This window comes from Rhinopithecus roxellana, chromosome 19 (genome assembly GCF_007565055.1).
Source record: "Rhinopithecus roxellana isolate Shanxi Qingling chromosome 19, ASM756505v1, whole genome shotgun sequence".
NCBI classification, from domain to species: Eukaryota; Metazoa; Chordata; class Mammalia; order Primates; family Cercopithecidae; genus Rhinopithecus; species Rhinopithecus roxellana.
In genome coordinates, this window is record NC_044567.1 from 7,498,881 (window position 1) to 7,513,999 (window position 15,119).

The window sequence follows — 15,119 nt, forward strand, 5'->3', positions numbered from 1 at the left end:
CATGCTACCTCCCTTGCTCAGGGGAACATGAAACAGGCTAGAAATGGCTCTCAGAAAGGTACTGTCAGCTCAGACTCATGCCCATCATTGTCTTCTGTCAGTCATAACCATTTGGGGCTGGGTTCCCCATGTGAACAGCACTCCAGGCTCCCAGAGTTTGAAGAACAACTTTGGTTTTTGGGTGGGTGGGGGTCCTTAAGTGGGCCTCAGGGATCCTCGAGATGCAGAAGGAGGATGGAGAGCAGGATCTGACTCTGTGTGGGAAAGGCAGAGAGGGGGCTGTGCTGGAGTCCTGATGCCCTCCTCCCCTAGAAGGCAGGGGCTCCACCAAAAAGCCAGCCCCAGGGAATGGCCCTGCCCTCTCCTTTAATGTCCTCCTGGCCCAGAGGAGGAAGGGGAGTGGTAGTGGTGGGGGTGTTGGAGCCCCCCTCCTTTCCTGTTGAAGAGGCAGGGGAAGGGTTAACTCAAAGCAGAGGGGTTGCCAGCACTAGCTCCAGATTTGCACTTCCTGGGGGCGGCCAACAGGCAGGTCCCCCACCTCTCAATGCACCACCTGCTTGGCCAGCAGGAAGGGGTTAACCTGCCCTGCGCTTCCTCCTGTGTCCTGTTACTGCTGAGGCAGACCTGCCGGGCCAGCTGAGCAACTTTCCTCGGAGTGCTGCCTGGCGCTGGCTAGGAGGCAAACGCATGCGGGAAGAGCTGCTACCCATTCCAGGGACCCTGCCGCTGCCCCTCTGAGGGGTCTGCGCCTCCTGGGAGCAGGTGGGTCTCTGGGACAAGGGTCCATGGTGGATGGCTCTGGAGACGCTCCCGAAGCTGTGCCGTTCCCCTGCTGCACAGGTTGGAGGGTCACCTGCAGAGGCTACCCGGGCCGGGGCTGGGGCCGAGGGAGCCCACACTGGAGGTAAGCTTCCTCCCTGGCCCCCTCCCTGGCAGTGGCGGCATGGAAGGTGGGAGTTGGTGGGGAGCAAAGAGTGGGCTTGGGGCTTAGTCTCTTTTCCAGGTGCGAGGGAGAAGGCTGAACTGTAGAGGACCTAAAGGCTTCTTTCCTGCCACCCCTCCCTCCCTGCAGCCCCCAGAAAGGGACTCAGGGCCCCCTCCCCGTCCATCCTGGGAATTAGCATCCTTGGTGGCATTCCCCACAGACTCCTTCTGCACATCTCTGCTGTTTCCTCTTCCTCAGCCCCTCTTGTACACCTCTAGCCTCAGGGCAGCCCCCCTCCCCCATCTCCTGTGCTCCCAGGAGGCAGCTGTTACAGTGGCCAGAAGCTTAGAGCTAAAGCTCACCCCCATTCCTACAGCATCAAGAAGGGCACTATCATAACCCACTGCTCAGGCTGGACCTGATTTGGAGGCAGGGGCTGGAGCCCACCTTAGCAGAGGACGGGAACGGGGTGTGGGCTGGGCTGGTGGGTACACAGACTCCGCGCAAACTCATGCACGTGTGACTGGACAGATTTGGGTTCTTTCCGTTTCTCTGAAGCCCTTGCTGGGGACGAGCGATCTGCGTTTTTCGGTCCTGACTTTTGGGAAGCTCTCCAGATCCCCCCATCCTGCAGGCCCTGAGAAGAGCAGCCCTTCCCTACTGCGCAGTTCTCCTTGGGACCCTGTATGTAGGCGAGAGCTGATACTCCGTGGCCCATCCCACCGCCTGCTGGCCATGCTCCCATCCCCTCAGTCGCCTCCTTCCTCTGTCCTCTCCCTCATCTCTGAATTCTCAGGCCCTGCCCTCTCTGTGCCCTTCCCTCCACCTGACAGGGTCTGGCTCAAGGTCACTGCGGTAATTCCATCTCCAGCTGCCCAGGGCTGCTGCTGCTACCGCCACTGCCTTATCGGCCGCTGGGTTTCTGTTTCACTCCCTTTTATTTCTGGGCATATTGTGTTCGATAAAACCCTTTGCGTGTAACACTGCTGGCAGCGCTCCCAGCTGCTCCCTCCTGCGTTCCCTCCTTTCCTCCTCCCCTCTCTGTGCTCTGGCAGCCTCACCATGTTCCCTCAAACTCCAGAGAAGGGATATCAAGGTGCCTCCCCATGTTTCTGACCCCACACTTCCCCCAGCCCCTGCAGGGGTGTGCAGAGAACGCCCACCTTCTGTGAGCAAGGTCCAGACGGGGCCGCTGGGCCCACACCGAGAGTCCCCTCCCAGAGGCTGGTGCCCCTACCCGGGCCAGGCCGGAAGGCCAGGGCAGCCAGGTCCAGGTAGGGCTCTGGTGGAGTCACAGTGCTCGACTGGTTCTGCTACTTCCAGTGGCCAGCCGGTAGGGGTGTGCACTGGGCGGGCTTTGGTGCACATTATTTCCCACCTTGACTCTGCCATCCCCAGCCACGGGATGGGGAGGTGAAGGCAGGTCTGAGTCACTAGCAAGGGGGAGGGCAGGAGTTAAACAAGTTGTGGCCATGGCATCCCCACAGAAGGCCCATCACCCGCTGGAAGGAAAGACAGACAGGAGACAAAAGGTAGGCTGCGCCGTGGGCCAGGCACTCTCCACCTCGTCTGCTCCCACGGGATCCTATTCTCTGGGCCCCAAACAAAACCTGCCAAGGCGTGTTTTCAAAGCGTGGGGCCGCTTTGAACTGAGCCCAGCACTGGCGGGGCTGGGGTGGAAGGAACATGGTATCGGGTGGGGGAAGGTCTCCTTCATTCCTGCTTCTGGCAGCCTGGGGACCAGCTGGGGCACGGGCTGGGATGGAGGGTGGAGCCGAGAGTTGTTTGGTGGGTGGGGGAGAGTTCACGGGGGAAGTGGAAGCTCTGCAGGCCCAGCCAGTGTGTGTGTGCATGCACAGACCAGCGCTAGTGTGGGAGGAATGGCGGTGGTCAGGGAATTCCTCTTTTGGTTTCTGAAAGGGCCTTGGGAGGACCTGGGGCCTGGGGTTGTATTCAGCAGACAGCTTGGACCTGCGGCTATTAGGGGCGAATTGGGCTGGCCTGGCTCTTCTCCCTGCTGGGGTAGCAGAGGTCCACCATGTGGCCAGGGCTTTGGGGCTTTGGAGCTTTGGAGAACCCAGACTGTTCCTACTTTCAGAGAGCTTCCATTCTAGCTGAGAAGGTGGGACTGAGACAGTAAAGCAATCCGATGAATTAATGACTAAGCTGGGTAACACTGACAATAAGGATTGGATTAGTCTTCTGGAGGCCTAGATGTTAGTCGAGGCTCTGCCACTTACGTGCCATATGACACGGGCAGGTCTCATCCCTTCTCTGACCTCAACAATTTCATGTGTAAGTGGGGGGCGGCAGTGGTGGTGGCAGGCAGGAGTGTTGGCAGTGGCCAGATCTCTGAGGGGCAGCCTTCCTCAAATGATCCTTGCTCTCTTGCCTTCTGGCTCACTTCACAGCATTTCTTCTGAGCTGCCCTCCCCTGACTCGCTGGTTCACTCCTCCTTACTCTTCCCTTGGATCTTAGATCTCAGCTCCGCCACCACCTCCTCTAGGAAGTCTCCCCTGATTTTCCTGGCTTGGGTCTTCCTGGGCAGCTCTGCACTCCCACACTGGACTGTGATTTTCTGTACCCTCTCAACTGAACGTGGGTGGACCAAGGCGTGTGTTCTGTGCCTGGCATGATGCCTGGCTCAGAAAAGGCCTCCAGGAAATAGGTGTTGAATGCACCAAACTACAAAAATTAACAATATGAGAAAAGTGAGCTGAGGAGCTGGGAAGGACAGGTCTTAAGCTAGATCTCAGCAGAAACAGAGGCGGTGGTGGAACAGAAGCAAGGCAAGCGAGCTTTCCTGGAATCCCATTAGCATTCCCCTATGAGGCCACGCACTCTTAGGTGGGGCTTCCTAGGGTCATCTTGGTCCCCCATGTAGCAGCTCTGTGATCTTGGACAAGTCACTCAATATTACAGGGTCTCGCTCTGTTGCCCAGGTGGAAGTGCACTGGCACGATCATGGCTCACTGCAGCCTCCAAGTCCTGGCCTCAAGTGATCCTCTTGCCTCGGCCTCCTGAAGTCCTGGAATTATAGGCATGACCCACTGTGCCAGGCCCATTTAATACTCTAAGCCCTACCTTTCCCATCTGTGGATGGAAACAACGATAATAGCATCTTTGTGGTGTGACTGTGAAGATAGACAGATGAGCATGCAAAGCTCCAAGTGCCTGCTGAATTATAAGTGAAATAAGAACATGTGCCGCTGAAGGCTATCCCTGGAGGCAGGGACACTCTGGCCAGGCCTCATTTAGTTGGTCAGTGGCTGAGTGACCTGTAAGGTAGGCCTTTGCCCCTGAATTCCTGGCCCTTTCTTCCTCAGCCTCATGTGGAACCCAAGGACGCAGCTGCTCTGCTGAGAACACAGCGGCCCATCCTTCGAGACCGTGACCTCACCACAGTGGCCCTCAGCCCTCCATCTCCAGTGGGGGCGAGGGCCACCCACCTCCAAGTCTCCAGCCATGACGACTTCCGCGCTCCGGCGCCAGGTGAAGAACATCGTGCACAACTATTCCGAGGCGGAAATCAAGGTGCGCGAGGCCACCAGCAATGACCCCTGGGGCCCCCCCAGTTCGCTCATGTCTGAGATCGCTGACCTGACCTTCAACACGGTGGCTTTCACCGAGGTCATGGGCATGCTGTGGCGGCGGCTCAATGACAGCGGCAAGAACTGGCGGCACGTGTACAAGGCTCTGACATTGCTGGACTACCTGCTCAAGACAGGCTCTGAGCGGGTGGCCCACCAGTGCCGCGAGAACCTCTACACCATCCAGACACTCAAGGACTTCCAGTACATTGACCGCGATGGCAAGGACCAGGGCGTCAACGTGCGTGAGAAGGTCAAGCAAGTGATGGCCCTGCTCAAGGATGAGGAGCGGCTGCGGCAGGAGCGAACCCATGCCCTCAAGACCAAGGAGCGCATGGCACTGGAGGGCATCGGCATTGGCAGTGGGCAGCTGGGCTTCAGCCGCCGCTACGGCGAGGACTACGGCCGCTCCCGGGGCTCTCCGTCCTCCTACAACTGTGAGTGAGCCCCGGTGTGTGGCTGGGATGGGGAGGTGGCCCGACTTCCAATCCTAGCTCTGCAATCCAAGCCATGGTTCATAATACCTACCTCTGAGGGGTGTTACGAGGATTCAGACATAAGGAATGTAACATGCAAGGCACAACACCCAGCACATAGGAGGTGCTCAACAAGTTAGCTCAGATAATAATGTTGTTATAGATTCATCATCATTCGTTAGCTGCCTGATAGGATGGTGTGATGGTGGAAGCATGGGTTTGGAGACAGATAGCATTCTTTATTCTGCTTCCTCCAAGCTGTGTGACCTGGGCAACCAGTTCTCTGAACCTCAGTTTCCTCATCTGTACAGTGGAGATAAGCTCACCTACCTCCATTGTTTGATTTGAGAATGAAATGAGACCAGGCTCAGGAATGTCCTCTATCCCGTGCCCAGACATATGACATTCCCCTCCATCCCCCCCACCTGAAGGCAGCTGCCGGACAGTCCCTGACTGTCCTGCCCTGAGTCGTGGGGGCTTCCCCGATCTGAGGAATACTCAGAATGGCCCGCCTTCCATAAAGCCCTTGACAGTTTGCTGAGGGCTGTGAGGCTGTGACCTCGTTGGACTAGAACCTCCTATCCTTGCACTTCCCTTGCTCCCAAGCAGGACAGGGTCCATCTGGAAGTCCAAGAGCTGGAGTCAGGGCACCTGGGTTCAAGTTCTGCTTGAGGACCCTGGTCAGGTGCCCTAAGTGCTGCCTGTGCATCTGCTAAGGAGGGATTGGAGCCGTCCCACCGGGACAGGGTGGGATGGGGAACTTACAGAGAGTGCCCAGCACACTGCCTGGCCCACGGGGGCCTCCACGACCTGTTGTTCCCCCCTCTCAGTTCTCTTCTTTGAGCCTCAGCTTCCTGGGAGGCAGAGGGGTGTGGAAGCTAATGGGTAATCGTGTGGTCACAGAGACATGATGGTCGTTGCAGCCTCCTCTTCGTCACCCCGCTATACCTCTGACCTGGAGCAGGCCCGGCCTCAGACGTCAGGGGAAGAGGAACTGCAGCTGCAGCTGGCCCTAGCCATGAGCCGTGAGGAGGCAGAGAAGGTGAGGCCACGCAACCCCAATGTGGTGGGGAGGGGATGGGCTAGAGGGAGAATGCCTGGGAGCCCCTCAGCCTTGACTCAGGCTCTGTCATCCGAAGCCCCACTCCTGTGCCCAACCAAGGACAGCACAAGACCCACTGTCTCTGTCGGTTTGTCGCAGGCAGGGACTGCCTGCCCACCTCCAGTCCTCTCCACCTGGCCTGGAAAGAGTAGCAAATGTGTAATTAGGGGCACCTGATGTGTCTTGGGGGGCCTGCTACCACCTCATGGTGGAAGGGGTGAGTGAGCTCAGACATTGCTAGGAGACACTGGGATACGCTGCCCGCCCCTGCCCACCAGCTATCCTTTTGAGGAGACAAGGATGGGCCCCCAATATCATCAACTTTGCCTTTACCTCTGTGGATCCAGGAAGACCAGGCAGGAAGCAGCTGGGCCTCACACAGGAGGGCCTAGCGAACTCTCAGAGGATTCAGAAGCAAAATATCAGTCTTCCTGATCTTTAAACTGCATTTCAGATGCAGGCAGGGAGAAGACCACACCCACCCTGCTGACTGAGGGGCAAACGGCCCATGCATACTGAGGCTGGGCATCTGTCTCTCCATCCCCATGACCCAGGCAGGGCTATACTGCCCTTCCGGTCCCAAGGTGGGAGTACAGGGCCAAGTTCACACCTCTCTTCCTCCGCAGCCTGTCCCCCCAGCCTCCCACAGGGATGAGGACCTGCAGCTGCAGCTGGCTCTGCGCCTGAGCCGGCAGGAGCACGAGAAGGTAGTGGGCTGAGCCCTCCCGGCCGCCGGTGCTGCTGCTGCTGCTGGTGGTGGAGGTGCTTCAGGGCACTAACAGGCTCCTCCTGCTGTACCCGGTGGCCCTACTGCTCCTAACCTCTCAGCTGCCTCCCACCCTGCACTCTCTCGACTCCAGCCTCGGGTGCACAGGTCCCTGGATTCCAGCCGGTGCTGCTCATGCTCCTGACTCTTTCTGTGCCTTCTGCAGGAGGTGAGATCCTGGCGGGGTGATAGCTCCCCCATGGCCAATGGTGCAGGGCCTGCCGTCCACCATCAGCGGGACAGAGAGACCGAGAGAGAAGAGAGAGAGGAGGAGGAGAAACTAAAAACCAGCCAGGTAGGGAGTGGGCTGGGGTGCGTGGGATGGACAGGGCCTAAGACATGGACTGAGTATTTGTAAAGAGAGAGCAGAGCAGTGCTTGGCATATAGTAAGCACTGACATGTTTATTAGATGAAACAGGTGTGGGGATGTAGCAGCCCTAGTCCCACACTGCATGGGCTGATGACTGAGTTAACAGCAAAGTGGGATGCAAAGGGATCCTGATCGGAGACCCCTGGATTTGGGTTCTGAATTTGCTGCCACTTACTCTATGACGGGGCATGTCACTGTCATGGCCTCAGTTTCCCCTTCTGCACAGTGTGCTTATTGGATAGTTCCAGCTCTGACATGTTAGGATTATATGATACTGTCGATCAAGACTAAGGTGGGCCCAGGGACATGGTGCTGAAAACACCACGGGCTCATGGACATATTTTCTCCACATGGGGAGTGGGCAGCTGCTGAGTGCAGGGCTGCCCTCCAAAGCTGTCCATGCCATGCCCGGGTGCTGTGGTCTCCTTTCCGCCCATGTTCACTGTGGCCAATTTCTCTTGGACACTGACCTAGGGAGGTAGGCTGGTTGAAAAACATCTGCCTTTGGCCTTCCTGCCCCTTTCTGCTGGCCTGGATTCTATCCCAGCTCTGCCTCTCCTGGCTCTGTGACTTCAGGCAAACCCCTTCCACCCTCTGTGCGCTGGCTGGCTCATCCATAAAATGGGTACATCACCTGCCCTACCTACCTCACAGGGTTGTTATGAAAATCAGGTACTCTGTGGATGAAGAAACATTATAAACTGTAAAGCACTATGTCGAGGTGAGGGATCATGAATAGGTATCTATGGAATGAATAAAGAGAATGAGCTGGCATTAGCCTGACAGGTCAGGGCCTGCCCTCCCTCCAGGCCCCACCCACTTCTGAGCCCCGGCTGCCTCTCCCCTCCACAGTCCTCCATCCTGGACTTGGCTGACATCTTCGTACCTGCCCTGGCCCCGCCCTCCACACACTGCTCTGCTGACCCATGGGACATCCCAGGTGGGCATGCAGGGCTGCAAGAGACTTCCAGGCTGGCCTGAATGCCCCCTCCTTCCCAACCACTTGCTGGGCCAAGCACCTCCCCGCGACATCTGAGTGTCACCGGGGAAGTCACTCACCACCTTGAGCCTCCGCCGCCTGTGGGACAGGCTTTCATAGTGAGGGCTATGGAGAATGTCTGAAGGGCCCAGCTCCTAGGAAACGCAGCAAATGTGCTCTCACTGCACTCACTTGCTCAGCATGTCCCTGCCTGGGAAGGTGGCCTGAGTCACCCACACCTGCAGGTCCCAGTTCCTGGGGCCACTTGCCAAATACAGGCTCCAGCATGCTGGGTGGTCCTGAGGCCACAGTCCATCTGTGACATGGATCCCCTGCCTCCCGATCTGGGCTGGGTAACTGGGAAGCGCCCTGGGCGAGGGATAAGGGTGGGCCTGGGATCATGTCTATGCTGTTCCCATTTCAGGTTTTAGGCGGAACACAGAGGCCAGTGGCTCCTCCTGGGGGCCTTCTGCAGACCCCTGGTCTCCGATCCCCTCAGGAACCGTCCTGTCCCGAAGCCAGCCGTGGGATCTGACTCCCATGCTCTCCTCCTCTGAGCCCTGGGGCAGGACCCCAGTGCTGCCTGCTGGGCCCCCCACCACAGACCCCTGGGCACTGAACTCTCCCCACCACAAACTCCCCAGCACTGGGGCTGCCCCTTGGGGAGCCTCCATTGAGACCTCCGACACACCTGGTAAGAAGAGGGCCAGAGCGTGTGAATGAGGGGCAGAAGGACTTCCAGGCAGAGCCAAGGGGGCAGCAGATACTCTATGTGTTACGAGGGCAGCTTCTCTGGAAAGGGGTTAGATCAGCACCTGCCCTTTTTGCCAATCCATCTCCTCTCCCTCTCTCTCTTCCCCCAGCTGTAGGTGCTGCCTCGGCCTTTGACCCATTTGCCAAACCTCCGGAATCCACAGAGATCAAGGAGGGGCTGGAGCAGGCCCTGCCCTCTGGGAAGCCCAGTAGCCCTGCGGGTAAGCAGGGCAAGGGGATGGTGAGGCTCTGGGGAACAAGGGGCCCACCCCAAGCAGCCTCTGTCCTCTTCCTCCCACATCGGGCGCCAATCCCTCTCCTCACCAATGAGCTCTAGCATTTGTATTCCAGAGCTGGACCTGTTTGGCGATCCCAGCCCCAGTTCCAAGCAAAATGGCACGAAGGAGCCAGATGCCCTGGACCTGGGCATACTAGGGGAAGCACTAACCCAGCCAAGCAAAGAGGCCCGAGCTTGCCGGACTCCCGAGTCCTTCCTGGGCCCTTCGGCCTCTTCCTTGGTCAACCTTGACTCGTTGGTCAAGGCACCCCAGGCTGCAAAGACCCGGAACCCCTTTCTGACAGGTAAGACGTTCCTCAACCCAGGGGCTCCTGCTTTCAGAGCCTAGCCTCGGCCGGAGGAGCTCACTCTCCTTCCCAACTTCCAAGACCTCCCGGTGTAGGGCTCTGAATCCCGGGTCGCTCCAAGCCACTCTCGTTCTGCAGGTCTCAGCGCTCCGTCCCCCACCAACCCGTTCGGCGCGGGCGAATCGGGCAGGCCAACGCTAAACCAGATGCGCACCGGGTCGCCGGCGCTGGGCCTGGCGGGCGGGCCCGTGGGGGCGCCCCTGGGCTCCATGACCTACAGCGCCTCTCTGCCCCTCCCGCTCAGTAGCGTGCCAGCCGGCTTGACCCTCCCCGCCTCGGTTAGCGTCTTCCCGCAGGCCGGCGCCTTCACACCGCCCCCAGCTGGCCTGCCGCAGCCGCTGCTGCCCACGCGGAGCTCAGCCGGGCCGCAGCCCCCGCCCCGGCACACCGGGACGAACCCCTTCCTCTGAGCGCCACCCCGCCGCGGGCCGGTCTGCGCATGCGCCAGGCGCCCCGCGGCCCCGCCTCCGGACCCGGGGCTGGGCGGGGCGCGGGTGCTAGTGAGTAGTTGAACCAGTGGCGGCTGGAATCACGCGTCGGCTCCGGAAGCTGGACGTGGACCACGGCCCGGGAGCTAGAGACTGAACGCCCCCATAATAAAGACTGGAACCCTCGTTCTCAGCTCCCACCAAGTGGACTTTTTGCGAGGTGTGGCGGCCGGGTCTCGACCACAGCGTGGATCGCCGGCTGTCTAGGAAACTGCAGCTGCACAACGCGGGGTGCAAAACTGCCCCCGCTTCCTTTACAGCTCCTCTCAACCCTCACCTCCATCCCCCGTCACCTAGGCACCTTCGCTTCCAGACGCTCCCAGGCTGTCACTCAATTCGGTCATTTCATTCATTTATCACACATGGGCACTGGGGCTGAACTAACAGCAAGAGACAATAGGTCTTTGTTCCTATTTATTGGGTACTGCTTATGTGCTAAGCAGATCAGTTTATTTAATCCTTGCAACGACTCTCTGAGGTAGATAATATTGTTAATTCCGTTCAGGACCCCGGCTACATAATTTGTGGGGCTCAATACAAAATGAAAATGTGAGGGCTCCTTGTTCAAAATCGTGTGAAGAATTTCAAAACAGGGACAGCAGAGCATGAAACCAAGCGCAAAGCCCACTGCAGGGCGATTGCACAGGTCTCTCACCTTGCAGCCAGTACTACTCCCATTTTTCAGGCAAGGAAACCGAGGCTCAGGTTAAATGGCATGCTCAAAGTCACAAAGCTGGCATGGGGCGGGGCTGGAACTCAGAGTCAGACAGTCTGGCTCCAAGGCCAGGAGCTCCCAGGCAGGGCCCCAGAATTAATTCAGCAAATATTGACTGACTGCTGTGGACAAAGTGCTGGGCTCACCTGGGAGGGATCCAACCTCCAGGAGAGTGAGCGCAGCAGGGTAGACAAGCCAGGGGGCAGCAGGGTAGACAAGTCAGGGGCACGTGATGCGGCTGTGGCAGGAGCCAAGTGCAGGAGCTCCTAGGCTCCTTTGTTTTACTGAGTCACCTTAAATCTAACTCTGCCCTCTCCCTTGCTTCACCAAGGCTGGTGAGAAACTCAGCCTCAGCCACAGAGGGGGAATCAGACCCCTTCTAGGGGTTTATGTGGAGTCTGGGAAACCAAGAGTGGGGTGAGGCCTGGTAATCAATCCAGGAGGGGCCCCTATGACCACCCTTGCCTCTTTTGCTTCTCAATGCTCCCTGATCACTGGACCACTGGACACTGATGTGTCCTCAGTGCTTGGGGCCTGGCTCTGCAGGCAGCCTGCAGCCAGCCGCCATCCCCTTTAAGGGACAAATGACCTTCCACTAAAGTTGGTGAGTGAAGGGACACAATGCCACTCCCCTTCCTAAGGTGGGAGAAGGGGAAGGGAGTCCTACAATGGCAGTTACAGACAGGATGGACAAGAACATCTGCTCAGGAGTCAGACTGACAGGGTTCAAAGTTCTGCTCCAAGGTTTGACCCTGACAAGAATCACTTAGTAATAAGTGGTTATGCTCTGTGACCTTAAGTAAATTACTTACCCTCTCCCTGTCTCTGTGCCTGTGTTTCCTTACTTGTCAAATGTGATCAGAAGTTTCTTCCTGGCCGGGCGCGGTGGCTCAAGCCTGTAATCCCAGCACTTTGGGAGGCCGAGGCGGGTGGATCACGAGGTCAGGAGATGGAGACCCTCCTGGCTAACACGGTGAAACCCCATCTCTACTAAAAATACAAAAAACTAGCCGGGCACGGTGGCGGGCGCCTGTAGTCCCAGCTACTCGGAGGCTGAGGCCGGAGAATGGCAGGAACCTGGGAGGCGGAGCTTGCAGTGAGCCGAGATTGCGCCACTGCACTCCAGCCTGGGCGACACAGCGAGACTCCGTCTCAAAAAAAAAAAAAAAAAAAAAAAAAAAAAAAAAAAAAAGAAGTTTCTTCCTGATGAGGTTGCTGTGTGGATGCCCCCAGGCCAGTGTCCATTCAGCTCAGGGCCCACCCTCTTCAGAGACTGACCATGAGGCACGAACCCATCACACCTTTCACTCCTGGTTTTGCCAGGCAATACCCAGAGTGTAGCACCCATCTATTAATATCTTCTGCTACACCCAAACCTGGGATGATTCCATCCTTCTTGTCCCCTGACCCAGCCTTTGTGGCCCTGGCACCCAGTCTCTCTTCTTCTAAACTGGATCCCCCTGAGATCTCTCAAGGGGAGCTGTTTTGTCTCCCACAAAGAAGAGGTTGATAGCCTTGCTTCCTGCGTCCCTCCCTACAAGACCCCTCCTGCTAGGAGGTTGGTGCCATAGGTCATTCTGTCTCCTCCCTGCCTGGGGCTGCCACTCCACCTCATTTTTGGGATGCTTCGGTCTTGGCTCATGGTCTTCTCATCCAGCTCTTACCTCAATTTCAAGTTCAAGTCGCTCCATTATCCCAGGACCTTACGGCCCCTTGACCTCTCAGTGACCCTCACCATGGTCACACTTGGAGGTTTGTCATCACCCCAAATTCCTCTACATTCAAGGCAGACTTCCGGCTCTCTGAGCTTAACCTCATTCCTTCTAGCCAGAACATGTTCTTTCGAGCACCCGCTGGACCCTCCGGCTAGCCAACCTCTCCAACAGCCTGCCACACCCCACATTCTCAGGGCCACCCGGGACCACCACCTCTTCTATCCTTGATGGCGTCCACCACTTTCTTTTAAATGAATCCTTCCCATCGAAATGTATCTTAATTAGCTCCATCAATCTTGACAGTGTCTTCCCATCTTTCCCCTCATGTCAAGCATCCATCTTCTCTGTTTCCCCTCCCTTTCCTCTTCCTCCTCAGCTGACTGGTCAACTTCTGCTCTCAGCCTGACTTCACTAGAACGACGCCCACTAAGCACACCAATGGCCTCCATGTTGCTGAAGCCAGTAGACGTTTTTCTGTCCTAGCCAGGCTGGCCCCTCAGGAGTCTGACATGTAGACACTGTCCTTCGTCTCTGGCGTGTTGCCCTGTCTGGGTTTCCTTTGCACCCTGGCTGCTCCCCGTCTGTGTCTGTCTGCCTTTCTTTCTTCCTTCCTTCCTTCCTTCCTTCCTTCCTTCCTTCCTTCCTTCCTTCCTTCCTTCCTTCCTTCCTTCCTTCCCTCCCTCCCTCCCTCCCTCCCTCCCTCCCTCCCTCCCTCCTTTCTTCTTTCTTTCTTTCTTTCTTTCTTTCTTTCTTTCTTTCTTTCTTTCTTTCTTTCTTTCTTTCTTTTCTTTTCTTTCTTCTTTTTTGTTTTTTTTGAGATGGAGTTTCGCTTTTGTTGCCCAGGCTGGAGTGCAATAGTGAAATCTTGGCTCACTGTAACCTCCGCCTCCAGGTTCAAGCAGTTCTCCTGCCTCAGCCTCCCAAGTAGCTGGGATTACAGGCACGCGCCACCATGCCCAGCTAATTTTGCATTTTTAGGAGAGATGGGGTTTCTCCATGTTGGTCAGGTTGGTCTTGAACTCCTGACCTCAGGTGATCCACCCTCCTTGGCCTCCCAAAGTGTTGGGATCACAGGCATGAGCCACTGCGCCCGGCCTCTATCTGTGTCTTTCACAGGCTCACTCAAGCCTGGACCTGAGCCCTCTTCTCTGCTCCGCTGCACGGTCTCCCTGAATCAGCTCCACACCCACATGATCTCAACAGTCAAGACCCCCAATCCTCTCTCCTGACAGCCTCTCCTCTGTGCTCCGAGCAGTGTCATCACTGTCTCCATGTGCACATCTCAAACCCGCAGGTCCAGCAATGAACCCCATGAATTGTCCCCGCTCCCCACCCCATGCCCTCTCTTAAGGGAATGGTACCACCTTCCAAGTCACCCTGGATACTGCCTTCTTTGTCGCTGCCAATCCTGATGTCGTTTCCTCCTTGACCGACCTCCAGCCCATCCCCTTCTCTGCATCTCCACTCTCCCATCTCCCCTGGGTGCTGCTATAGCCTCCTATCTGCCTCTGCTTTCACTCTTGCACCTTTCCAGTTCATTCTCCACTGGGAAGCTGGTGGGATCTTTCCAAAATGCAGATCCAACCAGGTCACCCTCCTGACTAAAGCCTTTCAACAGCTCTCTTCTGCTATCATCAAAAATCCCCTTCTCTGGCCAGACACGGTGGCTCACACCTGTAATCCCAGCACTTGGGAGGCTGAGGCAGATGGATCACTTGAGGTCAGGAGTTTGAGACCAGCCTAGGCAACATGGCAAAACCCCGTCTCTACTAAAAATACAAAAATTAGCTGGGTGTGGTGGCACGCACCTGTAGTCCCAGCTACTTGGGAGGCTGAGGCACAAGAATCGCTTGAACCTAGGGCTGGAGGTCAGCCAAAGGACCTCTCTCAGCAAGAGAGAGCCAAGATCAAACCACTGCACTCCAACTTGGGCGACAGAGCGCGATTCCGTCTAAAAAAAACAATTGAGTCGGGCACGGTGGCTCATGCCTGTAATCCCAGCACTTTGGGAGGCCGAGATAGATGGATCACCTGAGGTCAGGCGTTCAAGACCAGCCTTGAACCCAGGATACAGAGGTTGCAGTGAGCCGAGATCACACCACTCACTCCAGCCTGGGTGACAGAGCAAGACTCCATCTCAAAAAATAAAAATCCCCTTCTCACAGTTCACTAGTCTCTCCAAGATTTTGCCTCTGCCCTCATCTACTCCCTGTCTTCCCTCCTTCTGCAGTTGCTCACCCCTCACTCACTGACAAAGCCACACGGCCTTTGCACAAACTTACCTCTGCCTCATTCCCCAGCACTCCCCCTGAGCGCCCTCTAAGTTCCTTCCTCTCATCCTCCATGTCTTCACAAATGTGATTTCCTCAGGGAAGGCTTCATCCTTTGCCCCTTCCACCAGATCAGGTCACTTGTTACGTCATACCCTCACGGACTTGTCACGTGGGTGTGTATAGATTCATCGGTATGGCTGTTGAGTTAGCATCTGCCGCTCTCAACAGACTGTGAGCCATGTGAGGGCAGGAGCCTTGTTTTTCTCTGCCCACCGTTGTATACCCAGTGCCTTGCAGAGCGGCAGACGGCAGACACTTAA

The 15,119-nt window shown here is 56.9% G+C and overlaps 1 protein-coding gene across 2 annotated transcripts; it reads left to right on the forward strand.

Annotated features, from left to right (window-relative positions):
• Positions 1 to 599: 599 nt before the first annotated feature.
• EPN3 (epsin 3) lies at positions 600 to 11,633 on the forward strand. Of its 2 annotated transcripts, none has more exons than XM_010386146.2 (10): positions 600 to 762; positions 4,253 to 4,953; positions 5,916 to 6,034; positions 6,721 to 6,801; positions 7,027 to 7,155; positions 8,084 to 8,171; positions 8,635 to 8,904; positions 9,074 to 9,184; positions 9,315 to 9,545; positions 9,687 to 11,633. In XM_010386146.2, the coding sequence occupies exons 2-10, from the start codon at positions 4,392 to 4,394 to the stop codon at positions 10,016 to 10,018; spliced, it is 1,923 nt and encodes a 640-aa protein (XP_010384448.2). In that variant the 5' UTR covers positions 600 to 762; positions 4,253 to 4,391; the 3' UTR covers positions 10,019 to 11,633. The 2 variants fall into 2 exon arrangements, with proteins under 2 accessions (XP_010384448.2, XP_010384447.2); XM_010386145.2 differs by having other exon boundaries at positions 605 to 904.
• Positions 11,634 to 15,119: the final 3,486 nt, after the last annotated feature.